The sequence below is a fragment of the Cavia porcellus genome, unplaced genomic scaffold (genome assembly GCF_034190915.1).
Source record: "Cavia porcellus strain 051 isolate PalLab524CR breed Dunkin Hartley unplaced genomic scaffold, mCavPor4.1 scaffold_26, whole genome shotgun sequence".
In the NCBI taxonomy this organism is placed as follows: domain Eukaryota; kingdom Metazoa; phylum Chordata; class Mammalia; order Rodentia; family Caviidae; genus Cavia; species Cavia porcellus.
Window position 1 is genome coordinate 12,297,460 of NW_026947509.1, and position 16,436 is coordinate 12,313,895.

The following is a 16,436-nucleotide window of genomic DNA, read 5'->3' on the forward strand; positions in this document are numbered from 1 at the left end:
CAGCTTTTCTGCACAGGGAACCCAGAAACTCAGCGTGTTGCTCCTCTGCTCAGAAGCTTCAGGGGCCCCAGACTGTTTCTAAGCTTAGCACTGACCCTGGTACTGGGCCTTGAGCTCCATGTGTGGCACAGGCAAAGGTGCAGTCCTCCCCTTTAAGGATCTGCCCCCACCATCACCAACCCCACACTGGCTCTGCAAAGCGGCCAGAATGACCCATGAAGCCCAAGCTTGGTCTACACTACTCTTCCATGCTCATCATCTCCCGGACTTCATCCAAACCCCACGTCAAAGTTGTAGGGAACAACTTGAGTGACCCTTGAGTGCAGATCAACCGCTGCAGCCCTAGTTAGATGGAGGCTTATTTCCTGGTACTGATGTGTACAGAGCTGGCTATGGTGTTTGCTCCCTTCAGCTGGCTCTGAGCAATGCAAATAAGGCCAGCTGAGTACTGATGTGGAATCCTTGAGGCCAACCCGGCTGACTCCTGTTTCCTCACAGAGCACTCTCTGTAAGGATCAAGCGCTGTGGGATGGCAGAGCCACTCAGCTCCAGGAATGTCAGCTAGGCACAGCCTCAGAGGAAGAGGCTATGAGTCCCCAGGGCACAAAAGTTTACATATTGGAAACTGAAGCAACAGCCTCCTAAAACCATTCAGATGCTACTATCCAACTGAGTTACATAGACTGAGCCTTCTGCTTGTCTTTCTCCCTGCATTTTGCAAAGATGCTTTTCTCCCTACCTGGCCAGCCAGCTCAAGTTACTCACTGTCACTCACCCTCCAGCCACCCCTTCTTCTTGAGATAATAGATTCTGGAGAGGCCTTGGGTCAGAGTCTTTGTCCAGATATCCTCACAGGGATTGAGCTTAGGACCCCTTGGCTGCCTTTAGCTTTGAATGTATCTCGAGGTTTTACTCTCGCTGTGGGTTGCACTGGAGGTGGTAGATTGGAATTAATGTGCCAGAATTCCTATAACATTTTAATGGGATTATAAATATAACTTTCCAAACTGTGGGGAAGATTAGAAAAGGAATTATAGTACTTGGATTACAATATTCAGTACTGGGATTATAATGAAAGTCCAGAACTACTCTGGCCCCACTCAGCGCTCCCCAGGAGACCCCTTCCTCATGCCTGGGCTGGCCACCAACATGCAGGACACCCTGGGCACGAGAGATCTCCATCATACAAAGTCCAACAGAAGTAAACCTGTAGGTGACCTTAAAATGACCTTCACACCATACTTCTAAACACAAAACAACCTATATCATCTTCTGTCCCTACTGCAGAAATAAACTGCGGTTCGTTCACACGTCAGCCATAAGGTGTGGAAGATTTCACCCTGGCAGGTATCTTCGGACCCCAGCAATGGAGGGGCTGGGGGCTTTGCTCTCTGCTCCCAAGTTTGTGACCTGGCCTGGGACAGCCTCACAGCTGGCTCCCCATTTCTGAGCACCATGCCTGCCTGACACCTCTCAGCCTCCCCTACAGTTCCCTCCCACCTCCCCTGGGAAGGATGCCCATGCCGCCTGGTGCTTGGTGCTTGTGCACCCTGCACTATGACTGCCCCTATCCTGGCAGGGCGGAGGCTGAGCCGGCATCCCAGTGCCTGCTGGAAAGGACTGTGTAAGGACTGTGCAAGAACCTTACCCAGGAAGCACACACTAGCTTCTGCCTGAAAGACAGCACTCAGTAGAGGGCAACCCCAGGCACCCTGAAGAGGTGGTGGCCCACACGACTAGCTGATGGTCCGGGACAGCCCCGTCCCCTGCCCTCAGCTCAGCCTGAGGAGAGGACTTCCTGAGTCCTCTCTGCCACTCTCACTGTGAAGTTCCTCAAGCCCTGAATGCAGGCTGTCTTTGGTTGCTGAAGCCAGTGTGACATATGCCTCAGTTAGTGTGGTCAGAGTCCCTGTGCCTGTGGGCTGCTGCTGTGAGACCACAGATAAAGAAAGCAAACCTCTCTGGAGTCACACTCACAACGGGCATGATGTAATCCAGCAGTAAAACAGAATTAGCGGGGCCGTGAAATTCCCTTCTGGGTATGGACTCAATTAATGGCAAACAGAGGCTTCAACAGGTTATTCACAAACATGTTCCTAACATTAATCACATCAGCTGTAAGAGAAACACCTCAACCCCATGGTCACATAAACAGATAAACAAAAGGGGCATCTCTGTAACAAGGCACGATGATGCAGTCTGTAAAAACAGGTCCCACAAGCCAGGCGTGGTGGCGCATGCTTATAACCCCAGCACTTGGGAAGCTGAGGCAGGAGGATCGCTAGGAGTTCGAGGCCAGACTAAACTACACAGTGAAACTGTCTCAAAATGAAAAAAGATCCCAAGGTGCACCACAACATGGGGGAGCCCTGAAGACATTATGCCAAGTGAAATAGGCCAGATACGAGAGGAGGGTTGACTGTACGATTCCACTTACCCGAGGTGCCGAGAGGAACCAAATTCTAGAGTGGGAAGGTGGAAGGGGCTGCCAGGGGCTGAAGGGAGGAAAGGGGAACTGTTGTTTAATGAGTGGACGGTTGCAGTAGAGAAGATGGGAAAGCTGTGGAGGTGAATGGTGGGCATGTTACATGAGACTGTGGGTATGCCACAGTCACTGAATAGGACCCTTAATAATGCTGTGAAGGTTTTACTAAAACAAAGCAAACGCCACATGATGTACGCTGTAAGAGAGACAAGCCCAGAAATCTCTGACAGGAGAGGAGGGACCTCACCTCAGCCACACCAGAAGTAGTCTCCTAGATGGGGCGGCAACAGGCAAAGCCTTGGGACCTTGGGACCCAGAGAGAGCGGGGAAGAGGAAGTCAGGTGCCAGCTGGAAGTTGGCAGGGGAGCTGTCTGAGCTTATCCAGGGAAAGGGGCAGCAGCACCCCAAACCTTTGACTCATCTGCTAGCACCCAGCCTCTGGGGACATGTAGAATCTGCCTGTCACACACACACACCCGCTACTTTAATCAACCAGTGCTTCAGCATTACAAGCAACCATCACCATGGTCTGAGAGCCCCTCCAAAATAGTTGCCACAATTCAGAAAATAATTAGGAACCAGAGACTCTTGCATCCAGCATGCATGCAAAAGTGTGTAAGTGCACTTAAGTGAGATAAAAAGGGGTCTTAGGGCCGGGGATATAGCACCTGCCTAGCAAGCGTGAGGTCGTGAGTTCGATTCCTGTATAAAAGGGGTCCTTCATGAAGAACTCCTGTGCTAAAATACAAAGAAAGAAAATGCCAGGAGGACAGGTAAATGGACCAGGTGCTTATATGGCCGACTGACCAGCTCCTAGCTGTCAAGCATCCCTTCGTCACAGGACCTGCAAAAGGGCCAGGGAGGGACAGAGGAAGGAAGGCTCAAATCAGCCTTTGCTAGCTGGACCCAGAGTGCAGACTTGGAGCAAACTGCAGACGAAGACTCTGCACCTTCTGCAGTTTAGCTTTGTGTCCCTTGTCCGAGTCCCAGAGTCAGATTTCCCCACATTCAGCAGCTCGAGCCGAATCTCTCTCTACCCTCTCCGCTGGCCTTGCACTTTTCTGAAATGTCACATGGATAAGAAAAAAGAAAAACCAAAGGAACAGCCCGCAGGCTGAAGCAGGTCCCGAGTCTCTTCCGGTCCATCTGCAAAAGTCACAGGTAATTCCTGTGACACAGTGCTTGCTGTATTCACCATGCAGGGCCACGGTGACCTGTGCCCAGGTGCACCCACATGCCCAGCAGGGGTGTCTGGGGTTAGCTTTGCCTCCCAGCCAAGGGCCCCTGCTTGTCTTCTCCCCTGATCTCAAGCAGACCCCTGGCCAATGGTTCACCCCATTAAACTTGCAAGAGGCTCTGCTGAACAGCTGTGACACCAGGAGCAGGGGGCCCTGAGCCATCTGCATGCTGACTGGGGCCAGGCCTCCTTCGAGGCTCCCCAGGAGAGCTGGGGAGGGTTTGGGAGGCTCGAGTTTCCACTTTTCCAGCGTCAGCCCAGGCACCTGTGGACAGTCCTGCTTGCAACCAAGCCAGTAACTGCTCAGCAGATGACGGTGACGCACAGGCTCTCCTTCCCTGGAAAGCGGTCAGGAGACCAGGCTGGACCAGCGCTGCCCCCTTCCGCCCACGGCCACCTCTCCTTTCCCACCCGCCTTCCTCCTTGAGTCCCTTCCTCAGCCTTTTTGTATCCAAGTGCAGAGAAGAACACTAGGGTTTCACCCTTGATCATTTTCTCCTTAGCAGCCACATCCATCCCTACACTCACAGACCCCAAACTCGTGCTCCCAGCATTGGTCCCCACTGGGATATCCACTCTCCAAACGCCAGGTCCCAAATTCCACACCGCAAATTCAACCTGTCCCCACACATCGGATCCCCCCTTTACTTCGGGAAATGTGGGGTCACTGCTCCCCCCTTTAGCACACTTCTCACTGCTGATCTGCTTCCGGCCCCTCCTGTCCCCTCACTGCTGTGACTCAGTCCAGGCTGGCATCAAAGGGAAGCGTCTGTGACCTTCCTGTCACCCTCATCCCCTGTCTCATTCTCCCCCACAGTCTCCCAATCAAGAAACCCACGTTAGTTGACCGCTTGTCGGCAGCAATATGTCTTTACTGTAATACATCTTTAAAACTTAAATATTCAACATATTCTGATCACACTGCGTACTCTTCTCAGGCTGCGCAACCAAGAGGGGGGTGGGACATGCAAGTGAGAAGGGACAGACTCTGTGTCAGCCGTGTCCATCCCCCGGGACTCACGGCCGCCACCACCTGCTCCTCTATTTTCTTAGTCCCACCTGCCCCAAATGTCTTTCCACACCGTTTTCTCCCTCTCGTCCCCCAACTTAGAATTCTCCTTGAGACGAGAGACCTGAGAGCAGGCCTCGGTGGGGGCAGCAGTCAGGACCCCAGGACTGACGCTGCCTCGAGGAGCCCAGCTCAGGTCTGGCCCAGCCCTCACCAGGGAAAGGGAAGGGAAGTATGAGGGGAGTTCAGCTGTTTCCTCCAAAGTGATGGTGGCTGGGCATCATCGCTGTGAATTTAGGGTGTCAAAGGCACAACCGGCCCCACAGCAAGGTCCCCGAAAATGCGGTAAACATAAACACACATAACTTCCAGGATACATGCCCAGGATGACGGCTTCGAGGCATTTGATTGGCAAGGACTCTCGGGTCATTTCCTTTGCTGTTTCCATTAACCTGTTGGACAGAGCACAGCAGAGCATCTCAGGAACCATTTTGATTCTGCAGTCAGTCTGTCTGTCTGTCAACCCGCCAGCTTGCATTCTCTACATCAGGCACCACATGGGGACACAGGGAAGCCCCCAGAGCACAGCTGCACCGAGCAGAACCGAGTTCCCATGTCCCCCACTCCCTGCCCTCCCTGAGAGTCAGTGCCCACAGGTTAGGGCCACATCCCACAGCATCCTCCCACGACCGATGACTCTTCACACCTAGGCGGCTGCCTCGCCGACTCTGTCCTCGACCTCCGCTCCCTGCATTCCAGGGATGTGGGTGCTGAGACTCGGGGAGCAGAGGCTGGAAGAGCCAGAGATTTCCAGTTCATAACTCATGCACCACTTACCCGCTCAGCGGTCTCATCTTCCTAATTTCAAAGAACTGGGTCCCTGTGTGATTATATCTGCGTGAAGTACGTAAAGGGAAAGTGACAGAAAACTCCAAATGTCCCAGTCATCTGGCAGAGGAAAACAGGCACCCTGATTTCTCAATGGGATTAGAAGATAGGGCTGCTTTGCAGAAGCGGCCCATGCCTTAGAAGGTAGTTGACAGCCTCTAATTCCTCACCGCTCTGCCCTGGAAATCTAATTCTTAGGCCCCAAAGCAGCTCAAACGTTTGGACAGCTCCTCTTAATCTGCTCTGTATTCTGGCTCATTGAATAGATGGTCTTATTTACCTAGTAGACTGCAAGTTCTTTGAGAGTTGGAGGCATTTTTAAAAAATCACTTTTATGGCACTCCTAACGCTTGGCAAGTTAGCAAATATTATTAAATAAGTGAGAAGTGAATGAATGGATGGGTGGATAGATGGATAGCTAAATGGGGGAATGGATACACAGATGGGAGGCTGGTGGGACAGCGAGCTGAGCAGAGGGAGGGACGGACAGAAAGGACTGATAGAGATGGATGGAAGGCAGGACGGTTGAATGAGTGGTACACAGTTTGCCAGCATACGAGTGCAGCAGAATTGACCTTCTTTCCATGACAGCACTGGACGCTGGTCACTAAACCTGAAAAGACAGCACTGTTATCCATGTTTTGAATTTAACTGACTGCCCAGGAGGTCACAGGAATGGCAAGCCTGCTGCAGGTCACTCTGGAAGAGACCAGAGACTCTCTGAGGCCCTGCTCTCTGAGACTGGCTCTTGATTTTTCTCAGCCTAGAGAAAAGCTGCTTTGTGTATTTTGTGCTTACAAAATTGTATTTTTAAAAAGCACAAGCTGGGAGGACCTAATGAGGTATGAATTTGAAGCGGCTTGGAACCGCCTCAAGCCCAGGCAGCTCAGGCCTAGGCAGGCATCTGGGATGCGCGGTGTGCGCTACACTCAAAGAGCAGCTATGTGGAGACACTCCACACCCCACTGAGAGGGTCTCCTCAGATGTGCTTGGCTCTGCAGACTTGGGGACACCTAACAAACATTTATAGAGCTCACAAGCAGATTCTAGGCACCACCCCTGCAGCCTCAGGTTTCGGGCCGTGGATCCTGAGTTCTGGGGTGAGGACCACAGGCTGACCGTAACAAGCTCACCAGCTTGGGAGTTAACACTGTAGTAATCCCTCACGGTACAAATGCCTCAAACTCCTGAGATCCACCCTACAAAACCTTAAGAGTTAAAAGAGGAAAACAAAGCCGGGTATAGTGGTGCACACCTGTAACCCCAGCACTCGGGAGGCTGAGGCCACCCAGCCACCAGACGCCCGTCCCTGCCCCCGGCTGGAAGGATACTGCAGCGTCTTCATGTAATTCTGGATCGCTTGGAGCCAGTCTGGGATCGTCATGGAAAGCCTGTAGTTTGGAACCTGGGGTATTGAAGGCTGTAGGAAAACAGAGACAGGGGTCTGTTCATCCAGGAGGCCAGCGCAGGGCTGTCATCCCCCAAGAGCAGAAGGCCACCCTGGCACAGCCATCTGTCCTTGCAATGCCTCCCTGGAGCGGCCTGGCCATCACCGAGCTTCCCCTCTGGAGCGCTCTCTGCACAGGTGCCTGTCCCCAGCTCCTCTGGACCCTGAGCCCTGCTGGGCATCCTGTCAAAGCTCCTTCTTCACCTGTCTCTTGCCCTAATCAACAAGTGTCCACCACGGATTGTGCAGACTCCGTTCCCACATAGAGGATGAAGGACCCTAGACAGATGGGCCCTGGGAAGGGAGAGAGGGCGCCTCTTCCCAGAATTTAGGACTCCGACTCCTCTTCCATTCTGAGCAACCCCACCTGGCGTGGTAGGCAAGAGTAAGATAAGCAGGGGCCATTGATCAGGCCACTCCGGGGAAGCAAGGGACACCAGCCAGGCTTGGGTTTGTTGTCTGTACACGGGGCTTTCCGGCTGGCTGCTTTGGTCTGGTTTTGATTTATTCCCCGTCGCCCCCATGTTTCTGACTCTCCTGACTTCGGTCTGTCTGGTGGTGTGCAGTGGGCTGGGGTCACTGGTGACTGAGATACTCAGTTCCCCTGGGCCCAGAAGGAGGGAGGAGGCTCCTCAGGGTTGGGCTCTTAGGGAGCCGCAAAAGAGGCTAAAGGGAAGATTAGCTCAGCCTTGGGAGAGACAGGGAGGGCAGCCCTGGGGATTGGGGCTTAGCAGGCAGAAGAGGAAGCCGCTGATAAACAGGCTCTGGAGCCCTGGGCTGGGGGCTGCTCCAGCGACCCTCCTGACGCCCTCCTCCCTGCCTGCCAGGCATCAGCTCTGCAGAAAGCAGGAGCCCAGCTGTCCCCAAGCTGCCCCTGGCCCAGGGAAGGGATGCCGGGCTCCCTCCCAATCCCCCAGTTCACTCCCTCACTCCCCCACTTCACCATGGCACTCCAATGCTCCTTCCCTCTCCTGGTCCCTTCAGTCTTTCTTGGCTCTGAGACCCCAGCATCCCAGCAGCTGCCCCCTCAGCTGCAGGAAACCAGTCACACTTCCTACACGAGAGCCAAAGTATGCGTGTGTGAAAGTGTGCACAGCTATGTGGGCAGACACAACCGCTCTGTGGGCTGTGTTTTCTATACAACACCTCCACTTGTATAAATCACATTCCTGTCTGGGAAAGTCATTCGTGGGCGTGAAACATTCCAGTTTAAACACACACACACACACACACACACTCTCTCTCTCTCTCTCTCTCTCTCTCTCTCTCAATCACAATAAAAGGCTCGCAGGGCACGGTGGAATGTGCATGCCTGGGATCCCAGCTATTTGGGAGGCTGAGACAGGAGGATCATGTGAGCTTAAGAGTTCTGGGACAGCCTGGGTGAAATGGTGAAATTCTCTCAAAAACAAAACCAGGAACCCTTGCGTGTCTGCTCAGCAATGCTAGCCTGGGAACGACCTTTCCTGGGTCAGGGTCCCTAGGGGCCCTGACCACCACATCCTTTCAACTTTCCTCAGTTCTCTGAGCCCACAGAGCAGCACTCGGTGGGGGCAGGGGGAGCAGGCAGCAGCTGGGGCTCAGAATAGCAGCCCAGTGGCGCCCAAAGGCTTTGGAAAACAGCTGCACAGTTACCTCAGCCAGGCTGTGTGGGAAGCTGGGGAGCATTTGCTCTAAGCAGGGAGGACAGATGGATGCAGGTTCCAAACCCCAGCTGGAAGCCGGGCTGGGTGGAAAGGACCTGATGCCAGGGGTGATGGCATCAGTGCCACCTGCCCCGGCCACTGGCAGAGCTGGCAGGGGCTCTGGCAGGAGACAGCTCCCAACCAGTCCCATAGGACGCCTGGCTCCCCCAGGCTTTTGGAGGAGACCCCGCCCCTCCAGTTCTGTGGGCTCCAGGTTCAAAGCCTGCTCCATTACCCTCCTGGCCTCCTCCTCCTCCTCCTCCTCCTCCTCCTCCTCCTCCTCCTCCTGATGAAAAGTCTGCTGCCAAGGGCATCCGCAGAGCAGGGCCTGGGGCTTGCTGCCCCTTGGGTTCGAGCTGTGTTAATTATCAACAGTGACACGTCACTGGCACAGAGTTGAGAGAGGCCCATGCTGCATATATCAATCAGAAACACCCCAGCCTGAAAATGCCACCTCACCCTAAGGAGCATGAAAATGTCAACTGTCCCATGCAAACAGTGAGTTAATACCTTTAATTCATGAAGAGGCTACACAAAGTGATAATTCGCAAGCCTCAATTTTAAAAGTGGCCCGCAAAAGTGGAATCTATTCAAGCAAGGAATAAACAAAGAATGGTATATCCATTCAATGGAACATTAGCCACTCTTTAAAAAGGACAATTTGGCACATGCTTGAAGATGGATGAACTTTGAAGACATTTAGCTAAGTGAACTAAACCAGTCACAAAAGGGCAACTATCCTATAATTCTTCTTATGAGAGTCTTCTCAAATTGTCAGACTCAAAGAGACACAGAAGAGAGTGGTCACCAGGGGTGGGGTGGGGCACTGGTATTTAACGTACACAAGTTTCAGCAGGAGATGGAAGAATTTTGGAAAGGCACCATGGTGACAGAGGCACGGTATGACCCTTAAGGGGGGCCTAGAATAGCAGATTGTACATATATCTTACCCCAATAAAAAGGTCACAAAAAGGCAACTCCCAAAAGAAGAAATACAGATAGTGAATAAATATTTGAAATTAATATTCAACAAAATTCAAACTCACTAATGATTTACAGGGTACAAATTGAAGCTAATGAAAAGCAACATGTGGCAGCGCAAAGCTGTAATCCCAGCACTCTGGGAGGCTGAGGCAGGAGGATTGCAAGTGCAAGAAGAGGGCTTGGGACACAGCTCAACGTGAAGGCCCTGGGCTCGATCACCAGCACCATCACCACCAAATAAATAAATACATAAAATTTTAAAATTCACTGAAAAATGTCACTTTCTACCTCTCTGGTTAGCAGACATTCTGAAACCTACGTGCCCCGTACTGTCGAGGGTGCTTAAGTATAGCTCTGATATGACCTAACTGGGTGTGACCTTTCGAGGAAAAGCTCTGGACCCACCCTTTCTCGGCTCCTGACCATGGCTCTGCGCTGCCTCCTGCCTGGAATTCAAACCTGGACACCTCACTTCCTGTCACCAACCAAGTCCTGCCCGACCAGGGCAGAATCTAGAGAAAATGGAGCAGAACTGGCTGTTGCTTGCCGACCAGGGTGGGGCCGGGCAGCCCAAGCGGGAAGACGATGAGGTCAAAGAGGACCATCCTGGCCCCTGGTCCACTTTGCTCTTCCCAAGCATGAGTGACCTGTCAGAGGACATGAAGGACGAGGAGGCAGCAAGCAGCCAAGTGCCAGGTGACTTTGACAAGAACGAGGAGACTGCTGCTCTGTGTCCAGGCGCCAGGCACCACCCTCTTCCCGGGAGGAGCACTGGGTCAGTACCTGAGGGCTCAGGATGGGTCCTGCCTCCTGCCCTGGGGCAGCCAGGGTTCTGCTGAGATTGGTACAGAAGTCTAGTCATGGCCATCTGTGGAACAGGATGGACAGACAGGCCAGTGGACAGATACCCCAGGGCAGTGGGCCTCAAGGTGCAGGTGATCCAACCTCCTGCTGCAGCGAGGCCTGAACTCCCAAGCATTGCACGTTTCTTATCTCTCTTTATCCTTTATTCCTTCCCTCCTTCCCTCCTTCCTTCCTTCCTTCTTCCTTCTTCCCCCTCCTCTCTTTTTTCAGCACTGAGGATTGAATTCACGGCCTTTACCTGAGCTACACCCCCAGCCCTGTTTTTAATTTTGAGGTAGAAGCTCACTAAGTGGCTAAGCTGTCCGGGTGGGGCTTGACTCGCCACCATCCTGCTTCAGCCTCGCAGAGTGTTGGGATGACGGGCGTGCACCGCACACCTAGCACACCCACACCTCTCTACACTCTCACTTGGACAAAGCTCAGACCCCTAAAGGTGAATTCTCTCCCACTGTGGAATCAATGAGAGAAAGGCACAAACCTGCAAGGGCCGCAGGAAGCCAGGTGTTTCCTGCTGAATCCACCGAGTTTCAGGCCATGCTGTCTCCAGTGGGCGAAACAGAAGTGTTTTCTTCTCCATCCACCGGCCATGCTCAGCCCCTCCCTTTCCATGCTGTCAGCTTCCCAAGATGCTTGCTATTTTCTTTCTTTCCTTGTTTTTTTTTTCTTTTGGTACTGCGGATCGAACTCATGATTTTGCCCTTGCCAGGCAGGCACTTAGGCCACTGAGGTGAATCCCTGATCCTCTTGCCATTTCTTAAACAATCCCTGAAAAGGCCTGAACTTGGGCGCCGCGCCCGCACCCCGCACCCCGCCGCCCGCCGCCCGCCGCCCGCCGCCCCGGAGAAGGCCCAGTCGGCCTGAGCCGCAGCCCGGAGCCCCAGCCAGCCCAGGGCCCCGCCATGGAGACCCGCTACAACCTGAAGAGCCCGGCTGTTAAACGTTTAATGAAAGAAGCAGCAGAATTGAAAGATCCAACAGATCATTACCATGCGCAGCCTTTAGAGGATAATCTTTTTGAATGGCACTTCACAGTAAGAGGGCCCCCAGATTCTGATTTTGATGGAGGAGTTTATCATGGACGAATAGTACTGCCACCAGAGTATCCGATGAAACCACCAAGCATTATTCTCCTAACAGCTAATGGACGATTTGAAGTCGGCAAGAAAATCTGTTTGAGCATCTCAGGACATCATCCTGAAACTTGGCAGCCTTCCTGGAGTATAAGGACAGCGTTACTAGCCATCATTGGGTTTATGCCAACAAAAGGAGAGGGAGCCATAGGTTCTCTTGATTACACACCTGAAGAAAGAAGAGCACTTGCCAAAAAATCACAAGATTTCTGTTGTGAAGGCTGTGGCTCTGCCATGAAGGATGTCCTGTTGCCTTTAAAATCAGGAAGCGACTCAAGCCAGGCTGACCAAGAAGCCAAGGAACTTGCAAGACAAATCAGTTTTAAGGCAGAAGTCAATTCATCTGGAAAGAGTATTGCTGAGTCAGAGTTAAACCACTCTTTTTCACTAAATGACTTACAAGATAACATACCTACAACATTCCAGGATACCACGGCCAGCACCTCGTATGGAGTCCAGAATCCCTCAGCAGCACCCTTTGAACAACCTACCCAACCTGCAGCTAAGAATACCTCCATGAGCCCTCGACAGCGCCGGGCCCAACAGCAGAGTCAAAGAAGGTCATCCCTGTCACCAGATGTAATACAGGGCCAGCAGCCAAGGGACAACCATACGGATCATGGTGGATCAGCTGTACTGATTGTCATCCTGACTTTGGCATTGGCAGCTCTTATATTCCGACGAATATATATGGCCAATGAATACATATTTGACTTTGAGTTATAATATTATTGTTTTGTGAATTAAGAGCTGTGACTCAGCTGCTTCATTAAACATTCTGCATTGGGTATAATCTAAAAAAAAAAAAAGAAAAGGCCTGAACTTGACAAGCTGAGTGCTAACTTCAGTCTCAGAAACACAAGGCCTAAAGTCACAGATTTGGGAGCAGAGGAAACCTCCTGTCCCCAGCCCAGGAGAGATATCTGGGCCTTTAGGCCAAACCTACCAGGGGCACTAAAGTCCTGTCCTCCCAGACCCTTGAAACCTTCCCTATGCCTTTTTTGGTGGGAGGGGAGAGGCGTCTTTTTGAAATAGATTTTCACCGTGCAGCTCAGACTGGCCTTGAGTTCACAGCAATGATCCCACCTCAGCCTCCCAAGTGCAGTAGGTGTGTGGCACTGTGGATCATGAGCAGCCTCTGAGATGATGGGAAAGGGGATAAGGCAGAGCTCCTGCTCTGAGTTCGCAAGGTGACTTGGGCTGTGGAGTCCCGCAAAGAAGGTGTTTACGTGACCTTCGAGCCACTGGGAGAACAGTATGCAGAGGCTGCTGTCCTGAAGAGGGACACGGCACTCTGCTCCAGGAAACTCAGCAAGGAGAGATCTAAGTTCTGAATCACTCAGACAACACCAAGATCACTGCGTTTCAGAGGTGTGTGTTTTAGGGGACTGACTGATGACAAAGTGGCAACTGTCCTAGAAAAGATAAAAGGCACCCCCATGGACAGAGAAGACTGACAGAATGTCCCAGTGATCAGCATGAGACCCAGAGACTCATGGGTCAGAGCAGCATGGGATTTTACAGTGGGAACCAACCCTGCACCAATGTTGGTCCAGTCCCATTTTATAAAGAAAAGGATGGCTGGAGATCTGGGGTAACCTGGCCACAAAGCTCCAGAGGGCACACAAGCAGGGCTAGAATTCAGTCACGCTGTTGCTCCTTTAAGTCCTTTCTGCCTTAAGGACACTATCTGGTGGCACACAAGGTGTCTGTGAGGAGCAAAGACAGGATAGATGCGTGTTCCGACTCAAAGGCCAGAGGGAACTGGTGGTGACCTGTGGCTGCGGGGTGGGGAGGAGGCTTCGGGTTTGGTCTAAGGAAAGCACTTCCCCAGCTCGGATCTGGGATCTGGTGCGGCCTGGTGTCACCTGTGCCGGTCCTTCCTGTGCCTGTCCCTCCAGCAGAGAGCCCCCCAATTCCCAAGCCTTCAGAAAGAGGCCAGGCTGCGGGAGACCGTCTGACCAACACTGAGTCCAAGATTCTCAAACAGAGCACGGGGTCCCCTGCACAAGGGTGCAATCAGGCTGGAGAGAGGCCAAAAGGCAGTAGGGAGCCACTCACCAGGCCTCTGTCCCCTGCTGCCACCTCTACACAATGTAAGGACCCTGACTCCTTGTGTAAATAAAGACTCTGCAGCCCTGAAACAGGGGGGTTGGTGTTGCAGGTCCGGGAACAGGTAATTAAGGCTGACACTCAAGGGGACAGGCTTCTGGCTAGGGCTTAATGATGCCCTCCGTGGCCAGCAGGGTAATGAATCCCTGTAAGTGAGCAGCAGGAAGCTGACAGAGGCTCTGTCGCTTCCCCAAGGGTACACAGCCTTGAAGCCTGCGAGCTCAGCTGCTCAGCTGTCACCAGGCTGGGGATTCAACCAGATGGCTTTCTGGGCCTCAGGTGTGGCATTCCTAGACCTGCTTAGGAATCTCTCGAGCCATGCCAGTGAAGCCAGGGCCCTGGGGACATCATCATGCCACCATGCTGTCTCCCGGCTCAACAGCTTGGCTCCCCAGAGTGCACCCTGATATTTTATGTAAGGCAGCTACTCCCACCAGGGGCCACATCCCTCACAGTAACACATCCTCTGTGGCCAGGCCCAACCAGCCTGCTGGCTCCTCCCCAAGGTAAAAAGAGAGCTTGGCTCCCAAGCCTCCTCTTTCATCCAGGGACCAATTCATCATGCATACTGGAAAGTCCCTCATAAGCCACAGCCAAACTTCCTCCCCCCACCCCTTGGAGCCCAGATAAGCTGGGAAGTGACAGTTCACTGTTTTTGCAAGTTTCAGAGGTGAAAGTCACTGCCGGGAAGAAAAAAAAAAATTGGCAAAAAGTCTAGAAATGATTCACACTGAGAAGTCTGACTGGTTGATTGCAAATTCATTCACAGCTTCATAAATCACTTTCTAAGGGGTCTGGGGGAGGAGCAAGAGATTCTAAAGAGGACAAGCAGGGCGGGATCCTTGGGGGTCCTCCACCCATTCTTTAGCTTGGCAGTGTGACCTGGTGGTTCTGGCTTTCACAAGAGAAGGGGAGCTGAGAAAAGTGTGGCATGACCTGAGCATATGGGGTGCAGAGCATCAGGCCTCCTACCTGCCCCACCCCCACTTCCACGGCTTCCAAAGCAAACTGCGTGAAGGAGGGAGAGAGGGGCAGCTGCTGAGGTCGCCCCACCGCCTGGCTCTCCTGGAAGCACTGACCTTTGCCAGGAAGGCCGCGTTCCTGATGGCCCCCACCATCTCTCCGCCCTTCGGGTGCACCTTGGCCACGTGCATCCACATGCGCTCCCAGGTGTGGCTGTCCATGGGGAAGCCGCTCTTGTTCACGTGAAACAGCACCCCACCGTCTTTGTCCTCCTCCTCGGAGCCCCCGCTGGTGGCAAGGCTCACTGGCCGTGCGTGGCTGCTCCGGGACCGGGTGCCTTTGGCACCTTTGGCGTGGGGGCAGCGGTGAGTGTCGGCCGCCGAGCCGGTCATGGTGGGGCGTGGGTGAGCGGCAGAGGTGCGGGGCCAGGGCGCAAGGATCAGCGCCCGGCACGCGTGGCCTTCTCCATGCCGCTGGTGCCGCAGGACGCACCGAGAAGGAGCGCGGCCAGGCTCCCGCTCACGGCCCGGGCCTGGAAGCAGAGAGAAAACAGAGGCGGCGCTGAACGGACGTGTAGGGGTGCGAGTGGAGGCCCCGGGTGTCCCCGCGTCACCCCCCCCCCATCCTCGAAGGGGGACGGATCCCCTCAGCCCAAACCCCGCACGCGGAGGACCTGAACCCCAGCTTCCAGCCTTGCGATCGCCTGAAAAGGCGGCTCGGAATTTGAAACCAGGCTTCACACCCACCTAAGCCCGAGTCGGGGATGCGAGGCGCGAAGGGGATCCGTAGTGGACCGTGTGGGCAGAAGAAAGACAGCTCCTGTGGCGTGGAGGAATAGGAGGTTCCCGCAGAGCTCCACACGGTCCTCGGTCCCCAGATGTGGTCAGGGCACAAGCCGAGCTCAGAACGCACCGGCACGTGAGCACCCGGGGCTGGAGCGGGCGCTGCAGCAGCCTCGGCTTGCAAAGGAGGCGCGGTTTCTTCCAGAAAGCACCCCCGCCCCAGATCTTGGCATGCGAAGGGGCGGCCCCAGCACCGGGGAAGGAGACCCTCGCCCCTTTCTCTGGAGTCCCAGCCTCGGGCATCAGAGGGGAGCGGGACACGTGCGGGGTGGAGGACCCACCTGGGGGCAGCGCGCTTCATTGCGGCCGAGCCTCTTCGGGGGTTGCGGGCCGCGCGGGCCGCTGCTGCCCGGCCCTGGGCTGTCACTGCTGGGGCTGCGGCGGGCGTCCCCTCATTCCAAGTCCCATTCTCGAATGTTATTCTGTGACATATAACCGAGTCACCCGGGCAGCCGCCGATGTTCCGAAGATGCTCATTGGCCGCCGCAACAAAGAGGGGCGGGGCCCAGGCTTGGGACTCCGCCTCTCCGAGCTCCACCGCTCTCTGATTGGCTCCAGGCTCCTCGGGCGGGAGGGTACCGACGGTAGTAGGGAAGCTCGGCGGCCAAGAGAAATCCGATCGCGGTCGCGCCCCGGCAGCCCGGCGGGGCCGCAGAGGTTGTCTGTGAGTCTGAAGATCCAATTTCCCCAGGGATCGTGGCCTGGGGAGGGTTTGCATCTTTGGGAAGCAGAAGAGAAGCAAAGCCATTCTAGAGAGACCTAGAGGCAAAGAAGGGCTGGACATGTCGCC

The 16,436-nt window shown here is 54.0% G+C and overlaps 2 protein-coding genes across 5 annotated transcripts in view; one reads left to right on the forward strand and one right to left on the reverse strand.

The window, feature by feature from the left end:
• Positions 1 to 16,086, reverse strand: part of Vash2 (vasohibin 2) — a 29,702-nt gene extending 13,616 nt beyond the window's left edge. The window contains exons 1-6 of one of the 4 annotated variants that reach the window (XM_063236736.1): positions 15,928 to 16,069; positions 15,551 to 15,623; positions 14,921 to 15,336; positions 6,951 to 7,039; positions 5,569 to 5,625; positions 5,109 to 5,183 (exon numbers count right to left, since the gene is read on the reverse strand). In XM_063236736.1, coding sequence (XP_063092806.1) covers positions 5,109 to 5,183; positions 5,569 to 5,625; positions 6,951 to 7,039; positions 14,921 to 15,196 — 497 coding nt within the window. In that variant the 5' untranslated portion in view covers positions 15,197 to 15,336; positions 15,551 to 15,623; positions 15,928 to 16,069. The other 3 variants (XM_013157642.3, XM_003474610.5, XM_013157643.2) reach the window with 3 other exon arrangements.
• Positions 11,499 to 12,543, forward strand: LOC100717486 (ubiquitin-conjugating enzyme E2 J1). The gene has a single exon (XM_013157646.3). It carries the CDS (start codon positions 11,499 to 11,501, stop codon positions 12,453 to 12,455), a length of 957 nt encoding a protein of 318 aa, XP_013013100.1. The 3' UTR covers positions 12,456 to 12,543.
• Positions 16,087 to 16,436: the final 350 nt, after the last annotated feature.

Coding starts and splice junctions, on each gene's coding strand:
- LOC100717486 (XM_013157646.3), top strand. CDS start 11,499: ATGGAGACCCGCTACAACCTGAAGAGCCCGGCTGTTAAACGTTTAATG.